General features: G+C 39.6%; 1 protein-coding gene across 6 annotated transcripts in view; it reads right to left on the reverse strand.

Annotated features, from left to right (window-relative positions):
- dock3 (dedicator of cytokinesis 3) overlaps positions 1–26749 on the reverse strand; it is a 1242443-nt gene that overhangs the window by 486905 nt on the left and 728789 nt on the right. For 5 of the 6 annotated variants that reach the window (XM_059649506.1, XM_059649505.1, XM_059649507.1 and 2 more), the window contains one exon: positions 23787–23871. The exons of the other annotated variant lie outside the window; for it this stretch is intronic. In XM_059649506.1, coding sequence (XP_059505489.1) covers positions 23787–23871 — 85 coding nt within the window. The remainder of the gene's footprint in view (positions 1–23786; positions 23872–26749) is intronic. 6 annotated transcript variants of the gene reach the window in all.

Raw genomic sequence — 26749 nt, forward strand, 5'->3', positions numbered from 1 at the left:
AACTGGATGTTGAACAGACGTCCCACCAGGGGGAACAGTCTAAAACAACAGATCACAGATATAGAGTGAGAGGAGATAGGTTCAAAACTGACATGCGGAGAAACTACCTCTCTCAAAGGGTTGTGAATCTGTGGAAACCATTGCCCCAGAGTCCAGTGGAGGCAGAATCAATCAACAGATTTAAAAAACAGATACATTTCTGATGAAAAGCAGGTTAAAGAGCTAGGGGAAGCAGGCAAGAAAGTGATTATGTTAAATAGTAAAGCGGGCTTAAAGGGCTGAACTGCTTGTTCAGTCTATTTCCTATGTCCCTACACTGAAAACAAAAAGTTCTGGAGGTCAGTGGGTCAGGCAGTATCCGTGGACAGAAAGCAAGCTACTGTTTCATGTCCAGATCACTCTTCATCAGACTCTCCGGCTCTGATGAAGAACTATCCAGGCTTGCAACTTTAGCTTGCTTTCTCTCCATGGAAGTTGCCTGACCCGCATTTTTTGTTTTCAGTACAGATTCCAGCATTTGCAGTATTTTGCTCCAATGTTTTTTTTAACAGTACCAGGACATCTAATGTCCAACTGATATTTATGATCTCTGATGGTTCAGTGCTTGATAATAAAGGAAAATATTGCGAATGCTGAAGGTCAGTTAAGGCAGGTTAGATAATGATAAACTATTTACACAGGTTAAATATTCTAGAAAAAGGAGGCATAGTCCAAAAATTAGGGCCAGGCCATTCAGGATAGATGTTAAGAAGCACTTATTCAGACAATTGGATGTCAGTCCTCTCAACGCCAGGACATGTCTGCAGGAGTTCCTCAAGGTAGTGTCCTATGCACAACTGTCTTCAGCTGCTTCATCAACGATCTTACCTCCATCATAAGGCCAGAAGTGGGGATGTTCGCTAATGATTGCACAACATTCAGCATCATTTGTGGCTTCTCAGATACTGAAGCAGTACGCGTTCAAATGCAACAAAATCTAGAAAATATCCAGGCTTGGGCTGACAAGTGGCAAGTAACATTTACGCCATACAAATACCAAGCAATGTTCATCTCCAGATGGTCAATCTAACCACTTGCTCCTGATATTCAACAGTGTTACCATCAGTGAATCCCCTGTTATCGACATCCTGGGGGTTACCATTGAGCAGAAATTCAACTGGATTCACCACATAATTGCAGTGGCCACAACAGTGCATCCGTGGCTAGGAATACGGCAGCGAGTAACTCACCTCCTGACCCCCCAAAGCATTTCCATCAATACAAAGCACAAGTAGGATTATGATGGAATATTCCCCACTTGCCTGGGTGGAAGCAGCTTCAAAAAGTTAAGAAGCTTGACACCATCCAGAACAAAGCAGCCCACTTGAATAGCACCACATTCTCAAACATCCCACCACCGGCATGGAACAGTAGCAATGTGAATTATCTACAAGATTCACTGCAGAAATTGACCAAAGATCCTTAGACAGCACCTTCTAAACCGATTACTACTCCCTATCAAGAATGACAAGGGCAAGAGATACATGAGAACACCAACCGCTGCATGTTCCCCTCCAAGCAACTCACCATGCTGACTTGGAAATGTATCTTAGTTCCTCACTGTCATTGGGTCAAAATCCCAGAATCCCCTTCTTAAGGGCATTGTGGGTCTACCTAAATCACGTGGTTCAAGAAGACAGCTTATCACCACTCTTTCAAGAGCAACTAGGGATGGGCAATAAATGCTGGCCAGCCAGCGATGCCTGTGTCCCGCAAGCAAATAAAAAAAGGCAGATATTTAGAATACTCTTCCACGAATGGCAATGAAACTAGATTAGTTTCTAATTTAAATCTAACATAGATAAGTTTTTGTTAAGTAAAGATATGGACCAATGGCAAAAATATGCAGTTAGGTCACTGGTTAGTCATGATCCCACTGAATGGCAGAACAGAGTCAAGGTTCTAATCATACCCATGTTCCCATATCTTATGTCTCTAAAGTTCCTGCCTGAAATAAACAACAGGAAGGGAAGAAACTTAGCAGGTCTGGCAGCATTTGACAAAAACTGAAAAATTCAAAATAAAATGAACTATGTTTCTTTCTGTACAGATGATATCCAACCCGCTGAGCTTCTCCAGCATTGTTTTGTTTCAGCATTTAGGAATCCTGTATTTTGTAATCTAAAAAGGTATGCTTCAATGAGTCTGCTAAATCCTTTCCCCTGTTGCTTCACATTTTTCCAAGGGAATATCTCAAGTTTACATCACAAATAACAATTGATTCAACATGTCCAACTATCTTACATTACCCGATTAAAAATGAACTTGAGCTCTTCCAGCAAACCTCAATTAAGATACAAGGGTGAAATATGAAATAATCAGTCCAAATCATCAAAGCAGACAACAGCTCTGACATCAAATTATTGGCTGCAACATCACAACTTAATGCTGAACATTGGGTATACAAAAATTAATAGATACAAGTAGATGTAATCTAAATCATCTATTGGCTACAATAACAAGGCAATAGCAGAGCTTCTAAAGAGAATGAGTATTAGCATTCTCATAAGGAATAACAAAGTATAAAAACCTGGAGAAGAAATTAGTAAAAACATGTGATAACAATTTTCTTAGACTGAATGAAAGACAGGCACATAAAATAGATTTGATTCCCTACAGTGTGGAAACAGTGTGGCCCAACAAGTCCACACTGCCCCTTGGAGCATCCCATCCAGAACCATCCCCCTAGAGCCCACACACCCCTGAACACTACAGGCAATTTAGCATGGGTGATCCACCTAGCCTGCACATCTTTGGACTGTGGGGGGAAACCGGAGCACCTGGAGGAAACCCACGCAGACACGGGGAGAATGTGCAAACTCCGCACAGACAGTTACCCGAGGCTGGAATTGAACCCGGGTCTCTGGCGCTGTGAGGCTGCAGTGCTAACCACTGGGCCACCGTGCTGCCCCCTCCTTAGACATAAGGAAAACACTGCTAACAATACTGTCCCTGTGAAAATTAATGATGTGGCTATTAAAATACGAATTAGTATAAGTTGCAAAGGTATCCTTTTACTTTCAGCCTAGGGTCAAAAACTGGAAATAATACTGCTTCAAATCAAGAGAACTGTGCAAAGAGAATGTCTAATTTTAAAAGTCATGTTTATTTGGGCTGCTTGCAGCTGGCAAGGCAAACGGAGCTAACAGGTTTATGAGAAAATACCATACTATGTAGGGAAAGTGAAACCAGACAAATGCTTGCCACTTGTTTGCGTTCAGGGCGAACCTGCTCAGTGACACTGGTTGGTCTGCTTATCCAAGGTTGCAAGAGAATTCAATTGAATGACATTGTCTGGATTCGCCTCAGGTGACCCGATGTGTACATGCCAGGGTTGCGGACAGAACCTAACGACTGAAGAAAACAGTATCGCTGTCTTCTTCCCTCCCATGTAAAAGGCAGTAGCAATCCAGCTCCTGCTAGCTGTTCTCATACAACTTTTCCTAAAATTGCTTTTCTCACCCCCCTTGCTGAAGACAGGCAAAGGAAGCCTGCCTTCCAGGGTATTCAAAATATCGATTCTCAACCAGCTATCTGATAGTAGTCTGCTTTGGCTATATTAGTGGAAACAACCTTGTGTTGTCAGCAAAGAACTGAAAAGGTACTTCAGAAGACATCAAATTAAAACCACTCACGAAATCCTGCACTCCAGGTTGGCACTATTGATCTGTATCATCCCTATTTTATTTTATCACCCTTATCAATCCATGTCTTTTGCGTGTCTGTCAATGTTTGTGTCTTGGTAGTTAGTTTACAATAGAGTCACAGTGTTTCAAGTTAGTGATTCGTGATTCTTCATTACTGTCAGTTAAAGATAATTTGTTCATAATAAGTAGTTTTCTTCTGATTAATTATACAAACAAAGTTATGTACATCCTTTTGACTTGTTTGCCAGTCAGGTAAATTGAAGAGTTTATCTAAATCTTTTCACATGTGTGACAACTCTGGTAAAAGCGGGGCTTGATTTCCAGCCCTCTACCACAGCAGGTCATTACAAAATATCTAGTTGTCAAATGGTAACATGTGAAATTTGAGGGAACAATGCATGGATGTACTTTCCTTGGCCACCACGTGGCTACAGTATCTCAAAAAAGTTAGAATCTTTTCAAGTCAACCCGACAAACATGAAACCCTTTTATACAACTATACTAAAAAAGCTATCTATTTGGAAATCTTGCCTGACATGGCTGTCCTATATCCATTTTTATCCACCTGCGATGTCTGTTTATGCTAAAAGTATATATGCCCTATGGAAAATACTTTTCACCAAATTTTGGATATAGGTATGTGCTGCTTAACAAGCTCATCCTGATCATCCATTAAATCAAGCATCGTAAATGGGACTGCTTTGGGTCTGGCTCAAATTGAGCCCAGATTCTTTTGCATAAATCTCCTGAATTTGAACAACCTCAATTTTTCAGAGAAATCAAGTTGGGTGTCAAATTTTACAGCTTAGAAGGCATTGGCTGTGTCTCATCATACCTAGGCATGAGCAAGTTGTTAGTCTTATTGCTGTGCCTTGCGCCCTTTTTTTCCCTAGTTCAAATGTTTGTACTGTATTTGATAATACATGTTTATGGTAGTGCACTATGTGAAAACTGGAAGAAATGGAACTATTTGGACATTTTCTGACTGAAAAGACTTTAACAGGTGATTTCTTGAAAATAAAGCCAACAGTCTAATTTGTGTTTGAGTTTATCTGTTGTTTTGAGAAAAATCAAGTAACTATAGAGATATGAGACAGGGAAGAGTTTATTGCTCTTAATTACTGGTTAAAACCTCCAAGGCAAGCCTCTCACTCGCTTCTGAAACGGTCTCAGTAGGGAACTTGATAAAATATTGAGATGTGGATATTTTAACTATTTTTAAACCCTGCAAAGTTGAATGGTGATCACTGTCCAAGAACTTAGCACTAACTTGTTTTCCATCCAAATCAATGTTTTGTTTGTAAAACTTTCTATTAGTCAATGGCTGTCAACAACTCGAATTCTCTACCAGGAAATCTGGTAGACTGCGAGAAGTGATCATACTCTATGCTTTATTTTCAGATCCTAGCCAACAGGAGTATGTTTTCTTTTGCAATTTTTTGTTTCAACATCCTTTTTGCAGAGACTTGACTCTTTTTAGGTTGCATGGCTATAGCTGTGTTTATGAATAAGGAAAATTTTAATTCTAGGTTGTAGCATTGTTTGCCACTTGTTTTAAAAATAAGATTGTTACCATAATAAATGGATTATTTTGAGTTCATTAAAAAATCCTGGTTAAAAGTCTCTCTTCTTGTGGATAATAGCACCAAAAAAAGCAACTGGTCATTTTGGTGATTGAATCAATAAATTTATACTGGTATTGCAGCTTGTGGAGTAGTGGGATTTGATTTCAGTCGTTACATTATCCATTTTCTTTTGCAGGTTGACGAGGTCAATTCCCGGAATGGCGGGGCTATCATATGTTGAAAGATTGGAGCAACTGGGCTTGTATACACTTGAGTTTAGAAGGATGAGAGGGGATCTGATTGAGGCATGTAAGATTATTAAGGGATTGGACACTCTGGAGGCAGGAAGCATGTTTCCACTGATGGGTGAGTCCAGAACCAGAGGACACAGTTTAAAAATAAGGGGTAGGCCATTTAGAACAGAGTTCTGAAAAAACTTCTTCACCCAGAGAGTGGTGGATATATGGAGTGCTCTGCCCCAGAAGGCAGTGGATGCCAACTCTCTGGACAGTTTCAAGAAAGAGCTCTTAAAGATAGCAGGAACAGGGTACTGATTGTGGATGATCAGCCATGATCATAATGAATGGTGGTGCTGGCTCGAAGGGCCGAATGGCCTACTCCAGCGCCTATTGTCTAATCTATTATGAGTTCATCTACATTTGTTAAAGATAGAGAAAAAAATACACTGCACTGTGAATATATAAATTGCCAATGAACTTCATTTTGACTGATATTAATATATACATAGCCAAGTGTAACCATTTTAACCATAGCGAGTTTTGAGAAGATTTGCAGCTCAGGTTGAGGTTCTGGATGTGAGTTTGCTTGCTGAGCTAGAAGGTTAGTTTTCAGACGTTTCATCACCATTCTAGGTAACATCATCAGTGAGCCTCCGACGAAGCGCTGGTGTTATGTCCCGCTTTCTATTTATCTGGTTAGGTTTCCTTGGGTTGGTGATGTCATTTCCTGTTCTTTTTCTCAGAGGATTTTAACCATTCTAGGATTTATTGGAACAGGGATTCAATGTCTTTTTTCTCTCTTACTTCATCAGCTTTATCACTGTTGCTTTTCTACTTGTACTTATTCTATCAAGGTACTTCTACTACTACTCCTGGAAATTTTCAATTACATGACCACATTCTTCTGTGAAAACAAACTCATTTACTATTTGAGATAACAAGGTGTAGAGCTGGATGCACACAGTAGGCCAAGCAGCATCAGAGGTGCAGGAAAGCTGATGTTGGTCTGGTCCAGGTCTTTGGATTTTTGTCTCTAATTGGTCCTCAACTTTCTATACCTGGCTTAATTTTATGAAGCTATACTTTAATTGCGTACTTTACCGATCTGTTAGTACCCACTCTCTTCGCATTAGCCACATCCCAATGGACAGAATACCACAGATAATTTGAAGATTGATTTCAGAGTAAACTCCTCATAAAAGTACCAGAGCAGTCACAAAGATGTAGTGTGTGGAAATTTCTCAGTTGCAAAAAGGGATGCTGTTGGAATCCAGCTGCATTGTTAGGACATGGTAGACAGAGACTTATTGTAAACCTAACCTACTTTGTGTCTCAGAAGTGAGGAGTTAGTTAAGTAGTAGTTGGGGGTGTAGGGTTAGAGAAAGAAAATTCATTTCACAGCAACTAGACAGCAAAAAGTGAATGAGGCGGCACAATGAAGCTTCAAAATATATAGATCAAAATACTGACAATGATAACGGAGTTTCAGAGCATCTCCAAGTTTCTGCATGGTGCTTCAAGTTTGCCTGCAGCATTGGTTTGTTTCAATACCCTGTACTACAAGCTGAATGACTTCCTGGAATTTATCTTCAATGACAAAGCATCTCCTCCTATGTAAGTACCAGATGGATAAACTGCATGATGTCCTGAAAACAGATAATATCAGGATGAATGGAATATACCTGCTGTCGTTTGTCCTGCAATTGGGAGAACTAATTGGCTTATGTCCTACAGTATTATTGAGTGGCGCATATTGCTTTTAGCTTACCGTTGGATATTCCATACTGGGTTTCGTTATACCAATGGGGACACAAACTGGGTTGTATCTTGCAATTGGTAGTAATCATACCACTTTCTCTCCTACAATTAAATATATACACTGGTTGGCATCCAAACATTTGTGGTACATAGTGACTTATATCTTGCAACTGGATGTGAGTTTGCTCGCTGAGCTGCAAGGTTAGTTTTTAGACGTTTCATCACCATTCTAGGTAACAGCAACAGTGAACCTCCGACGAAGCGCTGGTGTTATGTCCCGCTTTCTATTTATCTGTTGAGGTTTCCTTGGGTTTGTGATGTCATTTCCTGCATTGGAGATGTCATTTCCTGTTCTTTTTCTCAGGGGATGGTAGATTGGCTCCAAAACAATGTGTTTGTTGATGGAGTTCCGGTTGGAATGCCATGCTTCTAGGAATTCTCGTGCGTGTCTCTGTTTGGCTTATCCTAGGATAGTGTGTTGTCCCAATCAAAGTGGTGTCCTTCCTCATCTGTATGTAAGGATACGAGTGATAGTGGGTGAAAAATGACATGACTCACTATCACTTGTATCCTTACATACAGATGAGGAAGTACACCACTTTGATTGGGACGATGCATCCATCCTAGGACAAGCCAAACAGAGACACGCACAAGAATTCCTAGAAGCTTGGCATTCCAACCAGAACTCCAACAAACACATTGGCTCCAAATCAATCTACCATCCCCTGAGAAAAAGAACAGGAAATGACATCACCAACGCAGGAAATGACATCACCAACCCAAGGAAACCTAAGCAGATAAATAGAAAGCAGGACATAACAATAGCGCTTCGTTGGAGGCTCACTGATGATGTTACCTAGAATGGTGACGAAACGTCTGAAAACTAACCTTCCAGCTCAGCGAGCAAACTCACATCCAGAACCTCAACCTGAGGTACAAATCTTCTCAAAATCTTGCTACTGGTTGTACTTTCTCACACAAAGTGATTTCACACATCCTTGCTTTGAAGAAAGCAATGTTTGCATTCTCAGCTGATCCACATCAGTGGGGAAGTTTTGCATTTTCATATAATTATGTCTGACCTCCTCCTGCTGATGCCTATCACAAAATAATAATCTTTAGATATTTAGTCGCATGGAATATTCTTGTCCCATGTTGTATGGCACAACCTTCATTTTCCAGTCCTGGTTATTCATTTCTAATTGAAGCAAAGCTTAAAAAAGAGAAAATGTGTCAAATAAATAACGTTTGAGTCTTTTCGCACCAGCATTTCTACCTGTGGTTGAAGACTCAGCATTGCAATACACGTATCATTAACTGTTTCAAAAGATACCTTCAAAATATTTAAAATGACAGTTATAATAAGTCATCATGCAGAGATGTACTGTTTGATGGAATGATGAGTCATGGCCAAATTCTAATTCGCGATACTTCGATTAAATATCAATGACCCAGCAGTTCAGCATTGCAATTTTCTTTTCAAATGCTACTGACGCTTTGTGAATTTTTGCTAACCACTGAATGGTTGATAATAGAATTACGAAAACTCCTAGGACGCAGAATTCAAACATCTTTCAGCAGTGAAATTCATATTACCATTCATATTAAATAAAAGGAAAACTATCCCACTTCTCCAAAGTTTAATTTCCTTTTTGAGAGTTTGACCTTCATTATTTTCTGTCATCTCAACTCCGTAAAAGCATTTCCAGAGAATTAAATTAAAATTAGCTCTGATTGGTAAATGCATCCTGAGGCTATTCATTTCAAGAATACAGGAACAGGAGGAGGCTATTCAATCTCACCAGCCTACTTTACCATTCAGTTCATCAATCAGCTCGAATCAGCTGCCTTGTTTCTTGGTGTCTACATTAACAAAAATAAGATGTCAACCCTGAATTCTCCAATCTTTAAGGAAAAGGTTCCAGACATCCTCACTTACTTTGTATATAAGATGTGCTTTGATTTTAATCATTGAAATGGCACTTCCATCAGAAGAAACGCTACCTCTGCATTTACCCTTTCAATTAAATGTGGAACAGGTTGCTTCACAAATATTCCTATCCTCAATGAGGATGTCACTTAGCATGTCAGTGCAAACGACAAGGCTGAAGCATTTGCAACAAGACAGGAGTAGATCCTGATGAGGACCCAAGCATCAACATCACAGTCTTCAGCCAATTTGAATCACTCTAACTGATGTCAAAAAAGCTGAAGGCAATGCCCACTGCAAAGGCTATGGGCCCTGAGAACAATACCTGTGCTTCAGAGCTGGTAGTAGTTCCATTTTAGTTTCAATATTGGCTATACTCGTTAAGGCAGAAAATTGATCACTGTATGACCTGTTCACAATAACCAAGGTAACTCCAACCCTGCTAACCCTCGTTCCATTGGCTATTCTTGATCATCAAGAAACTGATGGAAGGTGTTGCCTGCAACAAGCAGTGCTTGTGCAGCTCCAAGATGTTCAGTTTGGATATTGCGAGAGGCTATCCAGCTCCTTGTCTCATCATAACATTAACCCAACAATGACCAAAAGAGCTCCAAAGGTGAGATACAAGTTGTTTTATTTTTTTACAGGACGTGGGAATCCCTGGCTGGGCCAGAATCTATTGTCTATCCCTCTTTGCCTTTTTGAATGTACTGGTGAACTGTTTTCTCGAACCATGACAGTGGATGTGATATAGGTACACCCGTAATGCTGTGAAGGAATGGCGATATAATTCCCAGTCAAGATGGTGTCTCATTTGGAGAGGAACTTGTAGGTGCTTCATCAATTACCTTCTCTTCATCAGAAGGTCAGAAGTGGACATATTTGATGATGATTGCAGAATGTTCAGTTCTGTGGCAGGTAACTCACCTTCTGACTCCTAAAAATAGTCCACAAAGCACCAGTTAGAAGTGTGATGGAATAATCTCCACTGACCTGGATGAGTGTGGTTCCAAAACTTCAAGATGCTTGATACCATTCAGGACAAAGCAGCCTGCTTGATCAATGACCCACCCAACACTTCTAACTTTCACCTCTCACAGTACTAATGCACAGTGGCAGCAGTGTGTATCACCTACACGATACACTGCAGTAATTTACCAAGGCTCCTTTGACAACATCTTTCGAACCAATAATCCCTACCATCCTGACTTGGAACTATATTTCCAATTTTTCTGTGTCACTAAGTGAAAATTCTAAAACTGTGAGTGTATCCAAGCCACATGAAATTCAGGGATTAAGTGTGGCAGATACCACCAGATTCTCAAGGCCAATTAGGGAAGAATTTTAATAATATATGCTGGTCAGGTCAGTGATGTCCACAAACGAATTCAAGGAAAATGTATGCAATTTGTTCTCATGCACCACTGTTGTTCAGATGTCAAACATCCTTTCAGAGGTTCAGAGCCCCAAACTTGATTGCCGTCATTTAAATGAAGTCTGACCAGTGTTCTAACAGCGAGGCATCATTTGATCAGTAAAATTCCAACCTGCTTTGGATAAAAGAACAAAATCTAATTGGCATTTTTCATTTCTTTTTTACACGTGGAATGGCCACCTCCATTTTCCGAACACATTAGTCTGTTTACTTCCTACATATGTATTATAATATTCACTAATTAATGTCTGGAAACTTAGATAACCGATTTCTGCTTTTTTGTTCATGTGATTAATGTATACACAAAATATGGATGGTTAAACAATTAAGTCTCAGGTCAGATTCATGCAGGATGCTATTTGTTAGAACCAACCGATTACCTCTCCATGTCATCAAACACACGATCTTCTCTGGCTCTTATTTCTTGTCACTCCTCAGCCTGCTCTGACATTCAACATAATCATGGTTGAGCTTCTGCCTTAAGCTCAATTTCTTGCTTGATCCACATATCTCTTGATTCCCTGAAGGATCAAAATCTGTCCAACAGTAAATATTGTCAATCATAGACCATGCGCAACCCTTCTGGTAGAGAATTTACAAGACTTATATGCCTCTAAGCAAAAACATTTCTTCTCATCTCAGTTCTAAAATTAGCCCCTTACTTTAAGACTCCCCATTTTCTAAATTTCCCAGCATGGGACTCCTCTGCTAAGCCACATCAGAATTTTCAGCTAACGAGACCACATTTCATCCTTCTGAACTCCAAAGAGTGCAAACCCAATCTCCTCAGCCTTTCATCATCAGGCAATGTCCTGGCCACAAACCAACTTAGTGAACCTTTGCTGTAAAACCTCCAACTACATCGCTCCTTATATAAAGAGACCAATGCTACACACAGTACTCTGAGTGTGGTCTCACCCAATCCCTATGTAATTTAGCAAGACTTCTTTATTCTTGTTTTCCAGTCCCCTTGCAAAAGGACCAATATGCCATTTGCTTTCCCAATTACTTGATGCATGCGCATGTTAACTTTGTACTTGTAACAGCACACTTAAATCACTAACAATAAAATTTCCATTTCATACCATTCAAAGTTATTTTTTATTTCTACTGTTATTACCAAAGCAAATAACCTTGTCCTTTTATAAGCAGTACTCAAATGGCCATCATGTTACCATGTGTCTCTGTGTTGCCAACCAATTAAGGGTTATGATGAATGGGCGGGTAAGTGGAGCTGAATGTCGAAAAGATCAGCCATCATCTTATTAAATGGTAGGGCAGACTCAAGGGTCCAGATGGCCTACTCCTGCTCCTAGTTCTTATGTTATGTTCTTATGTTCAATTATTGTCTGCATGTACCATTCTGGTCAGATCGTAATTTTTTTTGCATTAACAAGATTTTTAGAATTGTATTTACTTTTAAAACTCTTGTGAATGAATTTTCTATTTAATTTCCTAAAGGCTACACTTTTTATATTTTTGCCACCATCTTCACTATATTGTTTGAACTGTGATCTTTCGTATTGTTCCGTTTATTGATTAGTGGTAGATGCAATGCAGGTTGGGGGCATCTCAACTAAGGATAGATGCTACATATTGACAGTTTCTCAACAACATATGCAGGATTGATTATACATGCAAAGAGGGAATGTTACCAAAGACAATATGCTTGAATTTCATGCAACTCAATTCCATTTAACAAGGTTCACAAAGTTCTGACTGTGTTGCTTTGGCCATTTCTGCTGCACTGTAAGATGCTGAAGGGGTTGTTCCTTCTGAAAAACTTCCTTATCTTCTTATTTGGTTTAATGCTGCAGTGCTCACAGAGGCTCAGTGTCCATCACAGGGCCTTGCTAGATTCACCACTGGTGAGAAGCAAAGAATCCAAGGCTTAAGAAACATCCTTTGTCTATACTGCACTGCATGGAGCCCCAGAAATGACAAGTATGAGAATCAAGATGTGGAAGATACATCTTAGTGTCCTCTCTGGCCCCATTGGAAGAAATACGGCACTGCAGATATGCTGGATATCATGACATAGTGGTTTGACCACCACTCCTAAACAAAGCAAACTGCCATTGTCCCTCTCTCATCTGTTTGGCATTGTACGGAAAACAAGTGACTGCGGCTCTCCTGCATTTTTGCTGTATCATGAAGGCACTTTTGGCTGGAACTTCTGTATGAGGAAGCTGCTCCACATTTACTGAATGTCTTGGTCTTCCAAACACATGTATGCTTCGTGTATTTATGTGATGCTCTTGGCACGGCAGCTACAGAGATGATAAAAGCTTTTGTGCCTGCATCCACTAAGGACGGTTCCCATGAGCCTATGTGTGCAATATCAAAAACAAAACAGCTTCTCAGTAATGGGGTCATTCAGCAGTCACAGCACACACAAATAATAGCTGAGCAGCATCCTCAAAACATCAAGACATGGAGGTAGGCGACAATGGGATGCGTCTATGTCAACGTTATACATTATTGATCTGACTTAATTGTATGTAGCTCATGCCATTTGGCACACACGATATGGTAGCAGGCATCTTTTTATCTTGATTGTGAATGTGCAATTTGAGTCAGGATAAAAGGCAACTCAGGTAGGGCTTCAAAGAATGAGCTGCAGGCTCATCTTTTCAATCAAGATGACTACCAAAGATTCATGTTTCTTTCTGCTTTGCCCACTGTCAATTTCATAAGCTTTGATTTTCTCTATGTTCCTACTAACTCTTATTTAACTGTTCATTGCCTCACTTTCCCCCTAAGCCACAGGCATACAACTTGCTTATGTCAAAGAGTTCTCCACAGTCCATTCATCAAAGTCATCATTCAGCATCCCTGCACTTCCATCGCATTGTCTCTGAACTTTATATGTTCAGTTACCTCCCATCCTAGTTATTGCCCTCTCAGCATCCCAGCATGCTGCCTCCAATCCTCACAATTGACTTCCCTAGTAACCTTATCAAGGGACTGATCACTGGTCCCTAGCACATGGCAGTATGCTCTTCACTTTCAGTGGAGACATCATCTAGAGTGACTACGAGATGATGCCCTGACTGGCAAGTGCACAGATTTCTAACTGATGTCTGTGCAGCTCCCCGACTGAAGGAAATTCTCACAATGAATCTGCAGGACTGACTGTAGCCCAGTCCCTGGATTGGAACGTGACCCTGAATCTGACTGGCCCAAGCAGCTGATTGTCTGTCCAAGCTGCTGGACTGATTTTGGCTGATGCCCCAGATTTATTGCATCAGTAACCATTTACTGGTCCCCTTGACTTAACTGAGCACTAATCATCTTCGACTTTGAGGCATGGCTACTTGAAGTAAATACAGTGATTATGCTGCATAATCTGTGGGTGCATATTGCAGGTGAGAGATTGATGTGGCATGATGCTGTACTGCAACATGTGCACCCTTTCACTGATTCTTGCTGGCAAGCATGGCAGGTTTTGTATCTGTTTTAACAGGTGAGACAAGACAGAAACACTGTTAGGCTCTAAGTTCTGAACAAGGTAGCAATGCACAGAAAAGCAAATTAAGCTAAGGCAAGGCAAGGCGGAGGATACTGTGACCATCCAAGCAGACGTAATGCAAGTAAGCTCTGACAGAGTAAGCCAAGGAGCCCTGAGCTTTAAGATACACCCTGGTTCAGTCCACTAGATGGGTGCCTGTTACTGCATGCAAATCTGGCTGGCAGCAACATTACAATGCAAGGCGCTGGTGTGCTCCAAACTGAAATGAACACCCATATTCCAAGTAAGTTGGAGCTATATCTTGATGACATGGTGATGGTGCCCTGGAACCATCAGGTCTCCACTCAAATATTTAAGTGATAATTGCTGGTCTCTTGTTTCTCTCTGTTGTGTGGGAAAACAGCAAATTACATATGCTTTAGAGAATAGATAACAAGTAGACGTTAACATTTGCAAATCGGCCTCTTGTCACTCACTGGTGAGATTCTTCTCTTGCTGTTCAAATCCTGGGTGCAAAACCGAATTGGTTTTCCTCAGTATCCATCAGCTCATTTTTTGATCTCACCACATTTTACCAACTGGCTTGCCATTGCCCATACCAATCAAGTGTTTGGATTGATTGTCCAAGGCCAACAGCTCCTCTGCTGTTTTCCAAAGCACATTTATTGAAACCACTTATTAAAGATCATTGAACTCAAGTATACAGTGTGTTTGCCATCAGCGTTTTTCTTTTAGATATATCAGAGTTATATTTTTGTACAGAAAACAAATGTGGCTGAAATGTCTCATTAAGCTTGGTTTTGAACCATCATGAATATCAGAAACAGGACCACACCACAAACAATGAAGTCCTCAACAGAATCAATCTCCCCAAGATTGAATGCATTCTCTTCTGACATCAAATGAACAAGTCTGGATTTTGAGGAATCCAGAACACCATAAGCAGTACTTTATAGTGAACAATGCTCTGGTAAGCAAGATTGAAGTGTACCTCACAGATACGTTGAAGATAAGCTAAAAAGACTGGCTGACATTGAACCACGGGTGTTGAAGCAGGAGGCTGGACCATGCTGCACAACAAGCAGGAAAGCAAACTGCAAGTTTAAAATAAATAGATGCAAAGCTAATAAACAAAAACAGAGACAACAGAAGGAGTTTGCTTTACCACAGCTCTTCCAAACTAGGAGTTCTTGTGCCCCACACGCTGATGATCCTGCAGATTAAGAATGCGCCTTTTCAGTTATAAAAATCAGCCAACTGGCCTTACAATGATCTTCACAAGGAATTTGCCATCATTGGTAGGTATTTTTAAACAACCTTGTGAAATTACAGAAGTCAGAACTTTAATAAGTGTTCATAGATTGAAAGAATCAACAAAAGATAAACTTACATTTGGAAAGATGCAGTAATAATTCTGTCTGGAATAAACAATCAAAGATAAGAACTGACTCATACAGGAATTGAAAGTAATATTGGTGTCTGTCAAAAGGAGGAGTGGAGATTACAAAATAAAACTGCTTTCACATCTGCTTGATAAACTAGATGCTTTATTGTCACACAGGACAAGGATTATCCTGCAGAAAAATTTAGGGAATTAATCACAGGAAAGTCTTCAAACAGTCATTTAAGGCCAAATGGAACAAAGACCAAAGAAGCTACTTCTGATAAGGCGGCAAGCTGCAGGCTTGCAGTAATTTGGATGAAAGAACTTAAAGAATCATAAATATATCACATCACAGATCTGAAGGATAAAAAAAACTATATACGGATCGAACATCAGAACTTCACCTAGCAGAACTTCAAAGTACAACATTGTACAAGATCAAACCCTGGACCCTTCCAGACACAGACACAGTTGGCTGAAATCCCAGCCAGATTCCACCATTGAACGCATAATGACCAAGTTGGGTTATGAGGCTTAATTTGATTACTTGAGGGACCTTGTTTTGGTTGCTACATGCAAGAAAGTTTGAATCATTCTTTCAGTACTTGATTGTGAGATTTCTTAATAAGTAGCTGATTTAAAAGTAACTTATGTTGACTTACCCACTACTATCTGTGCAAATATGTTATGACACATCTCTGCAGGCCTCCGAATGGCCTGTTTCCACACTGGAGGTGGGACATGATCCTAGGCAGTCTGGTCTAGACATAGGGATAGCTTATTGTTTCCTTTCAATCCTTCCAATACATTTTTGCCACTGTATTTCCTAATTGCCTCTACAGTGTTTAGAATAAATGATATTAACATTCAGGGCACTCAACATCTACTCAATAACTGATATATTTTTATTTTCCTTGTTTACATTTTCAGAATTTCTTTTTATTCCATTGTCCTTCCCATTTCTGCAGCTGTTACTGAACTGAAGATCTGCATTGAATCCTGCAGGATTACATTTAATTTACCTCTACAATCCCAACACAAGCAAACATCTAGTATAGTTCTAACATTGTTTTATCTAATATATTTTTGGAAGAAATCTTTCACACTTCCAAGTGTCACATTTAAAGCAGTTTACTTCCTTTACATGGCCAAATAGCTGTTAAAAACAGCAACTAACAACTGAAGAAAACTGTAATTTTTTTTCACTGTTTCCTTCTCTTTTCACTGATCATCCCTCTCTCAAATCACTTGGATTTCCATGCTGTTGACAAATTAACTTTCATCAAAAAAAAATTCTCTTGGCCTCTAATTAACTACTCAAACTGTATCAAGAATAACCAAATTGTCATCAAGGAATAACCGATCCACAGTTTAAAAGTTTCATATAGCTCAACTTTAACAGGCAAGACTTTTGATCACACCCCAGACACTGAACTACACGTGTGCAAAGAGGTAGAGATCAGCATATTTATATGTTATAGCTGAGCCAATTTTAATTTTGTTTTCTACTTCCCAATACTGGTAGTGTGGCAATCACACTCAGATCTACTCCTACTTTTCTTCCAATGGTACCGATCTTCATATTTTGAATTGGGAATTCCAAGCTTGATCCTGCAGAAATAGTAGAGCAGGATAGTTGGAGCAAGTTAAGTTATTCACCCTTTAGCAGTCAGTATGCCATGTCCTGAGATTTAGATGTTCAGCAGCACAGCAGGTCACTGGTCTTTTTGAAAGTAGAAGTAGAAATGAGTATGTAAAGCAAACGTGGGGAGAGGGTGGAAGTTGCTTCAGCGATTAGGGTGTCAGGTAATTGATGGAGTCCTTGCTGTAGGTTGGGAGGCTTGGGGGAGGTTGGTGTCAGGAAATGCTGGTGTTTGGGGACATAACATTGGGGCAGGTGAAAGTTCAGGTTGGCAATGGATTTGAAGTGTGATGTTGGGGTCCTAGAAGTTAAGGCTGGCATGTGAAGGGGATGTCAGGGCCAGTGAGTTTCAGTCTTGCAGAAGATGGGGTGGAATTGTGCTGACTTAGGGTGGCTGTCAGGGGTCCAGGGCATGTAAGGAACAGGGGAGATTGGGGAAGATCAAATTAATAGTTACCCAGGGATAAGATTGGGTTTTTAATTATTTAACTTTTCCTAACAGACTATTAACTTAGAGGAAGTAAAAATCTCTGAATTGTTTGTCTTTAACGGATTCTTTCAGAGGGCTCCTTAGGGCAATTGCCCCTTAGAATCTTCACTTTTCTGTCAACTCCAGCATATGTTTCTCCAATAAGAACCTAGCTATTGGAATATCTGAGCCCGGTACCTTTTGTTTAATCTAACTCTTACAGTACCATTTAATCATGCATTAAAGTTCACAGCAAGATGCATTTGGAATACTGATCAGACTTAAATGAAACAAAAGCAGAAACTGCTGGAGAAACTCAGCAAAACTGGAAAGTTCTGTGGGGAGAAAGCAGAGTTAACATTTCGATTGCATTGACCCTTCATAAAAATCGCAAATGTGTTTGGCTAATGCATTACAATAATAACCTTCATAGTTTATAGAAGTTAAATAGGGATTCTGAGAAGCTTTTCAGTATACTTGAGACAGGATTTTTAAAAAAATAAACTTATTCTTTCGTGAGACTAGGTCTAATCAATCTTAGTAGTGAGCCACTATAGGTACACCAATAGTGCTATTAGGAAGAGAGTTCCAGGATAATGATTTGTGATGAAGATGAAAGCATGAATTCTGCTCGGCCTGCTGTGTTCATCCAACTCTGCACTTTGTTTTCTCAGATTCTCCAGCCTCTGCAGTTCCTATTATCTCTGATACAATATAGTTTCAAGTGAGAATGTGGACTCTGGAGCAGAGAACTTATAGAGCTAGTGCTTCCTTGCATCTCTTGTTCTTGCCATTGTACTTCTAGGACAGGTCATGAATGTAGGGATTTTTGTAGGTGGATTTTCTGATTGAGCTATATTCTTTTCTGGTACTTGCAATAAATTTTGCCAAATGGATACGAACCATTGTTGTATGAGGAGTGGAATAGCCAACTTTATTAAGCTTCTGGTAGTTGCTTAAAAGCACAGGCATTACTCAGAAGTAACTTAATAAAGTCCATTTAACTACAAAGGGCTGTGATTTCGGATGTTAGAGAAGAGACATAGACTTTAGTACATTAACTGAAGTGGTAGCTGTATAAACAGCTATTGTAAAGTTCAAAAATCATTCCTAAACATTATGGCATAAAGGCATCCCTGAATCTAAATTTCAGGAGAACAGGAACACCAACAAACAGCATCAGGAGCAAATAAACAGGTGACAAGGTAAACTGAGAAAGGTAACATTACAAGAAGTAACCTCTTCAAGAGTATCCTAACAGCAGGACTTTTCAACAAACCAGTATAAAATAGCAGGAAGCTAGAAGAACAAAAGCCTACTCTGCCATTTGATTGGATATTTTAATTTCAGTCCCAACCAAATGCCTTGGCTCTGTCTCATTAAACTTGTCAGACTAGAAGTAGTTTAATGGATCAATAACTTTAGGTTATCTCCATAAAGGATCAACAAGCATAAGGAGATTTAAGAGACCACAATGCATTGCAGTGACCTTTACTTTTATTCAAAAGACCATCTACTGCATTTAATTCTGGGCACCACACTGATCATTTACTGGTTTTGTAGTAGTTGCAACACAAATCAAAAAAGCACTAATGAGGCTAAAAGAGTCAAATTATGAGGATTGTGTGTGCCTGGAGTAACAATTCAGGAGTTAAATTTCAAAAAAAGAGGTCTTTATGATAATTAAAAGAGTTAAGAGAAACTATTTTCTCTAATGAGGAGATCAGAATAAAATGTGTAACCTTGATAGGCCATTCCAGAATGATACAAGGAAGCCCCTCTCCTTTCTCCAAAGAATAATGGAAATCTAGAAGCCTCTTCCCCAAAACAGTTGAGGGTAGTCAATTAGCAATTTTCAATGCTGAGATAGATTTTTTTTAAGTAGACGAGGGTAAATAATGTTAAAATAATAATCAGCCGTGATTAACTGAATGGCTTTATTTGTCTCAGAGACTGAATGGCCAGCCCTGTTCCTTCGCAATTCCAGCGTCAGGGGCAACACTATGAGAAAACAGTGTGGAAACTAAAGCCTGGAAATGAAGCATCTGACCTATAGGATTATTAAATGTATAGAAGTTAACATAGAATATCATTTTAGATTAAACTAAGAATACATCTAAATGACACAAATTCAAACCATAAAATGGTACATTTACAGCTTAAAAACTTCATGCAAAAAGTAATCAATATGACACTAATGTCTGGATTGAGTAATCAAGGCAAAATTGTTGAATTATTTACGAAATAATTAATGCTACAATAAAGAGGAGTAGCAATTAAATTTCTCAGGATAGAAAAAATGACCAAAAGAGTTTTCCCCATATATAATTAATTTATGAACAATTTGATCAATGTAAAGTCTGCTTCATTTTACGCTCTTTCCTGTAATATTTCACTCTACAACAGATGCATTGAAATTCCCAAAGTGAGGTAATGCCTTTCTGAGTCTCCTATTTTCATTTTAATAGCTTACTCATAATGTGTTGTGTCAATGTTAAGCAGATTATAGAGAGGGTTGGTCTTTCTTCTACGTTTAGTTTCGTTGGTCCATATGTCAGACCGACATTGAAACTCAGAAATTAAATCTACCACTTCTGAAAGTGGCACATGGCACTATTACTTAAAGTATAGCTTTTAAGTGACTGTGTCATATGGAAAGTATTGACTCCAGATTTAAAAAAAACTGTTCCTGAGTTGGCACAAGTAGTATAGAGGCTATTTCTCCAAGATGAAGCATCAATATTTTAACAAATAATATCGGATATGTTTGAGAGCAGTAGTTACTACAATAAAGAACAGATGGTTCAGTATAATTTATGAAAGAAAATAAAGCTGGCTTATTGCAGTAACTTGATTTATGGTGCCAATAATTGCTAGCCTGCATAAAACTCATGATTCCTTGTTACAAAACTGCTACTACAGATAAAATCAAACTTTGGATCATGACTCCAATGTTTTTAAGCAATTAGCAGGGGCTCAGTTTTAATACATTATTATAGTCAGAGTAGTACGGCACAGAAACAGACCTTTCAGTCTAGCACATCCATACTGACCAGATAACAAAAATCAATCCAATTGCATTTGCCAGCATTTGGCCAATATCCCTCTAACCCCTTCTGATTCGTGTACCCACCCAGATGCCTTTTAAATGTTGTAACTGTATCAGCCTCCGCCACTTTCTCTGGCAGCTTATTTGATACGCACACCACCTTCTGCATGAAAAAGTGGCCCTTTAGGTCCCTTTTAAATCTTTTCCCTCTCACTTAAACTTATGTCCTCTAGTTTTGGATTCCCTTACCCTGGGAAAAAGATCATGGCTATTCACCCTATTCATGCCTCTCATCATTTTATAAACCTCTTAGGATCACTCCTCAGCCTCTGTTGCTCCAGGGAAAATAGCTCCAGCCTATTTAGTCTCTCCCTGCAGCTCAAACCCTCCAAACCTGACAACATCTTTATAGGTCTTCACTGAACCCTTTCAAGCTTCACAACATCTTTCCCTTAACAGAAGGGCCAGAATTGAATGCAATATTCCAGAAGTGGCTTAATCAATGTCTTGTACAGCTGCAACTCCTATATTCAATGCACTGACCAATAGAGGCAAGAGTATCAAATGCCTTCTTGTCTACCTGCAACTTCATTTCCAAGGAACTATGAACTTGCTACCCAAGGTCTCTCTGTTCAGCAGCACTTCCCAGGATCCTACCATTAAGTAATTAATTAGTGCCCTGATTTGCCTTACCAAAATGTAAGACCTCATATTTTTCTCAATTAAACTCCACCTGCCACTTCTTGACCCATGAGCCCATCTGATCAAGGTACCATTGTACTCTTAGGCAACCTTCTTCACTATCCACTACATCACCAATTTTGGAATTATCTGCAACTTACTTATCATTCACCCTAAATTCACATCCAAATCTTTAATATAAATGACAAAAAGCAGTGGACTGAGGACCAATCCTTGTGGCACACCACTGATCACAGAACCCTGGCCTGTAAAACAACCTGCAACCACCACCACCTGTCTGTTATCTTCACGCAAATTTTGTATCTAAATGTGCAGCTTTCTCTGGATTTTACGTGATCTAACCTTGATAACCAGTCTACCATGCAGAACCTTGTCAAACACGTTGCTGAGGTCCATTTAGAAAATGTCTACCACTCTGGCTTCATCAGTCTTCTTTGCTACTTCTTCAAAAACTCAATCAAGTTAGTGAGGCACAATTTCCCAGGCACAGTTGACTATCCTTAATCAGACCTTGCCTTTCCAAATACATGTAAATCGTGTCCATCAGGATTCCCTCCAACAACTTATCCATCACTGACATCAGGCTCACTGGTCTGTAGATCCGTGGCTTTTTATCACCTCCTTTCTTACATAATGGCACCACATTAGCCACTCTCCAGTCTTCCAGCATCTCACCCATGGCTATCTCAGCAAGGGGCACAACAAAGCCTTCCCCAGCTTCCCAAAAAGTTCTGGGACACATCTGATCAGGTGCTAGGGTTTTATCCAGCTTTATGTGTTTTAAAACATCCAGTACGTTCTCCTCTGTAAAATGTGTACTTTTCCAAATATCACTATTTACTTCTCCAAGTTCTCTAGTTTCCATATCTTTCTCCATAGTAAACAGTGGCACAAAATACTCATTTAGTATTGCACTCACCTCCTGTGACTCCGTGTAGAGATGGCCTTGTTGATCTTTAAGTCCTATTCTCTCCCTAGTTACATTTTTGTCCTTAATGTATATGCATATTCTCTTTGGGTTCTCATTAACCTTGTGTCCATAACAAGCCAGGCAGCAGTCAGCTTTCCTGTTCCTCTGATGATGCCTGGCCTGCTGTGTCCCTCCTGCTCCACACTGTGTTATCTCAGACTCCAGCATCAGCAGTTCTTACTATCACTACCTCATGTTCCTTTTTTCCGCTCCTGATTTCCCTTTTGTGTATACTCCTACGATCTTCATATTCCTCTCGGAATTCTCTCAATCTCTGTTGTCTATACCTGACATATGCTTCCTTCTTTCTCTTGACAAGGACCTCAATTTCTCTAGACATCTAGCATCCCCTACAGCCTTGCCCTTCACATTCACAGAAACATACTGCCTCGGGGCTCTCGTTATCTCATTTTTGAAGGTCTCCCACGTGCCAACTGTCCCTTACCTGCAAATACCCTCTTTCAATCAACTTTTGAAAGTTTTTGCCTAATATCATCAAAATTGGCCTTGTTCCAATTTAGAACTTTAATTTTTAGATCAGATCTATCCTTTTCCATAACTATGCAAAAACTGATATAATTATGATCACTGGCCCTAATGTGTTCCCCCACTGATGCCTCAGTCAATTGCTGTGCCTTATTTCCCAAGAGAAGGTCAAGGTTTGTTCCCTCTCTAATAGATACAACCACATACTGAATAAGAAAGTTTTTTTGTACACACTTAACATATTCCTCTCCATCCAACTCCTTAACACTACGGCAGTCCCAGTCTATGTCTGGCAACTTATAATTACATTGCATTAACAACCATTACAACCCTATTATTTTTAATAGATATCTGCAATCTCCTTAGGAATTTGTTTCTCAATTTCCCGTTGCCTTTTAGAGGCCTATATTACAATCCCAATAAGGTTATCATCCCTTTCTTATTTCTCGGTTCCACTCATACAACTTCACTGGATGTACAGCCAGGAGTATCCTCCCTAAGTACAGCCATAATGTTATTCTTAACCAAAAACACCACTCCCACTCCTGTCTTGTCCTACCTTTCTATCCTACCTAGGAGCATCTATATCTTGGAACATTAAGTTGCCAGTCCTACCCTTCCCTGAGTCACATTTCTGTAAGTATCTGTAGTTATCTGTGGTCTTGACAGCCTCTAGCTATTTGTCAAAGACTGCTACAGAAATGGGAAAGAAAATTAAAAAGAATCAGAATATTTCAATGTTGAAATTTCTGACTAAGTCTCATAGTACCCAAGCATTACAGAATGTTTGACATTCTTTCACGGACTTCAGACACTCAAACATGCAACATGTAGATATTTTTAAATTCTCATGTTGTCATCAATAATGTACTAACGAAAAGGCACACCATTCTAAATATTATTATAATCTTACTGAGCAGACAGAGGTGGTAAATTGGGTTTTCCACAGTTGCAACTTCGATGCTGCACACAAACAAACAGTATACGCTGAACACTTACTAGTTTGTAGAGATCTGCCACACTTATCTGTTCTGGATCAACCATTTCAAAGTCCTTTCTGGGAACTAGGTCCATGCCCATCTGTCTGATGAATTAGAGAAAACTGTATTAGGGTACAAGCAGCAAACAATGTTCATTTAAACCAAGATACTTTAGATCCTTCTGCAATTCAGAAATGAGCAATAATTAATAAGGCACCAATCTTTTACTTACTGTGCACGACTATAATAGTGGTGTTAGGTAACAGAGGTAAAAAAGGTGCAGTTTGACTGTATTCCACCTTCTGTACACTGAGGTCCTTGTAAATGCTGCTACCCATGTCTTAACTCATAATAGTTCTCATTTAGCTATCACATTTGTTCACTGATTACTGGCTCCTGGTCAAGCAATCTTGTTTTTATATGACATTCCCAAAACCCGCACCCCTCTCCATGCCTGCAACATCCTCTAGCACTGGCACTCTAAGATATCTACCTATGTTCAACTAATACCAGTCTCCTGAACATGCCGGATTTTAATCAGTCTACAACAGGTGGTCATCTCTTTAGTTGCCAAAAATCTAACCCCAAGAATTTCCTCATGAAATCTCTTCACTCTTCACTTTGTATTACTCCTGTAAGGCACTCATTAAAACATTCATCTTTGACTCAGTCATTGATTATCTAATCTAATATTTCTTCATGTCATGTGCTATTTTAAAATGCAAATGCAAAACACTTTGGGGAGTTTTACAACATTAAAGGCACTATGCTGATACAAGTCACTGTTGTAGTATGGTAAATTCTGAAAGAACAAGATAAAATTTTCTCCTCATTTCAATTTAAGCAGACTTGGTTTATCATTAAATAAGACCCACATAACCAATTTTACACGGGTGTCATGAACAAAACTGGCTTCATTGTTCTTGAGTTTGATTAGCCACATCTCTTGCCCCTGATTTCTATCAAATGATTCCTCTTGTAAGTGTATATGTAGACATGAAGTGAGCACACCATTTAGTTTAACATAGTGAACTCATCCCCTTGGGTTAAATAGATAACAAATATTTGCATTCTAGGTTCAAGATGAATAAAGCAGTTCTGTGAAGTAATTGAGCGCTATTGTTACCTATGGATTCAGATGAATAGAACTTTTTTTAATAGTGATTGTAATGAAGTCGGTCAGCTGGACACCATAGGATATGAGTTCCCTGAGTGTACCAGATTAACCACCCAACCAGACAGCCCTGGCTGACATAACAAGGATGAGTGTCAGAGATACTGAAACTCTGATACCTGACTCCAAATGAGCTAGACTTAAACTCAAGGACTGCTCATGCGTAAATAAAGGGTGACTAGGTGACAGAACACGGGTTTCTGTAGAGCTATTTCACTTTTCAAACAAGGAGAAGGGAATTGGGAAATTTCAATGCCATTAAAATTGCCAAAGTTCTCCAATATCAATATCCTAGGAGCTATGTTGGCCAGAAACTTAGCTAAACAAGTCAGAGTAGGTGTCTAGCTGAGAATTCTGCAGAGTGCATCTTAAATCCTGACTCTCCAAAGTCAGTCCATCATCTCCAAGGCACAAGTTAGGAGCAAGATAGGAATACACTCCATCTGCCTTGATCAATGTGGCCCAACAACATTCTAGAAATTTATCATCACCTGGACAAAGTAGCCTGCTTGATCTGTGCCCCATTCATCATGTTAAACATCTATTCCTTGCATTGCTGAGACATAGAGGCAGCATTGTGCACCATGTATGACTTAATGTACAACTCAGCAAATCTCCTTAAAACTTATTGCATTGCCTCTGGGGTAAAAGTCTTCAAACTCCTCAGCCGCACTGCAAGTGCATCTACAACAAATAGACTAAGTTGCTTGCAAAGGTGGCTCACCACTACCTTCTCAATGCCAATTCGGGGTAGGCAATAAATGCTGACCTTGCCAGTAATGGTCATAACCTGTGAATATAAAAAAAAACTCTCAAGCTCTCTGCATCTCAATCTCCTTTTTTGCCATTAAGCCACATTGACGATTTAGTTCTTCGACCAGATTTGGTTGTTGAGTGAGGGAAGGGAGGAAACAGCAGGAGTGCTAGCAAACATTTTCCATTCCTCACTGGTCACTGGAGGGGTAGCAGAGCCCTGGAGGACAGAGTGCTGTTATCAAAAAAGACAGCAAGTGATAAATCAGAAAAATACAGGCCAGGCAGGCTAACCTCAGTGGTGAACATCAGTTGCAAGCAATTCAGATGGACATAATTAATCTCCATCTGGGGAGGCAGGGATTAATTATAAGCATGGTTTGTTAAGGGGAAGTCATTTCTGATCAACCTGATTGAACGTTTCAGAGGTGACCAGGTGTGTAGATGAGGATAATGCTTTCGGACTTCAGCAAAGCTTTTGATAAATGGAGAATGAAAGCAAAGGCAAAAGCCCGTGATATTCAAGGAAATTTGGCAAATTGGATGTACAATTGGCTGAACAGCAGGAAGCAGAGGGCAACAGCTGAGGCGTGTTTTTTCCAACCTGAAGTCTGTGTCCAGTGAGATCCCGCTGGGGTTGGTGTTTGGACCCTTGCTCTTTGTAATTAACACAAATGATTTAGGCTTGAGTGTAGGAGAATTGATCCATAAGTTCATAGATAATACAAAAAATGATGGAGTGTTAAAAAGTGAGTACAATAGCCTTAGATCACAGGAGGATACAGTGAGGTTGGTAAAATGGGCTGACAAGTGACACTTGGAATTCAATCTGGATAAATGTGAGATGGTGCACTTGGGCAGCACAAACAAGCCAAGGGAATACACAATGAACACAGTGTGCATGTTTATTGGTCCCTTGAAGCATCAGCACAGATGGATAAAGTGGTTCACAAGGCCTATGATACCTGCCTTTAAAAGTCAAGGCATATAGAGTATAACAGCATGGAGCTTATGCTAGAACTGTATAAAAATTGATTAGGCCATAACTAGGCTAT

The sequence above is a fragment of the Stegostoma tigrinum genome, chromosome 11 (genome assembly GCF_030684315.1).
Source record: "Stegostoma tigrinum isolate sSteTig4 chromosome 11, sSteTig4.hap1, whole genome shotgun sequence".
NCBI lineage: Eukaryota > Metazoa > Chordata > Chondrichthyes > Orectolobiformes > Stegostomatidae > Stegostoma > Stegostoma tigrinum.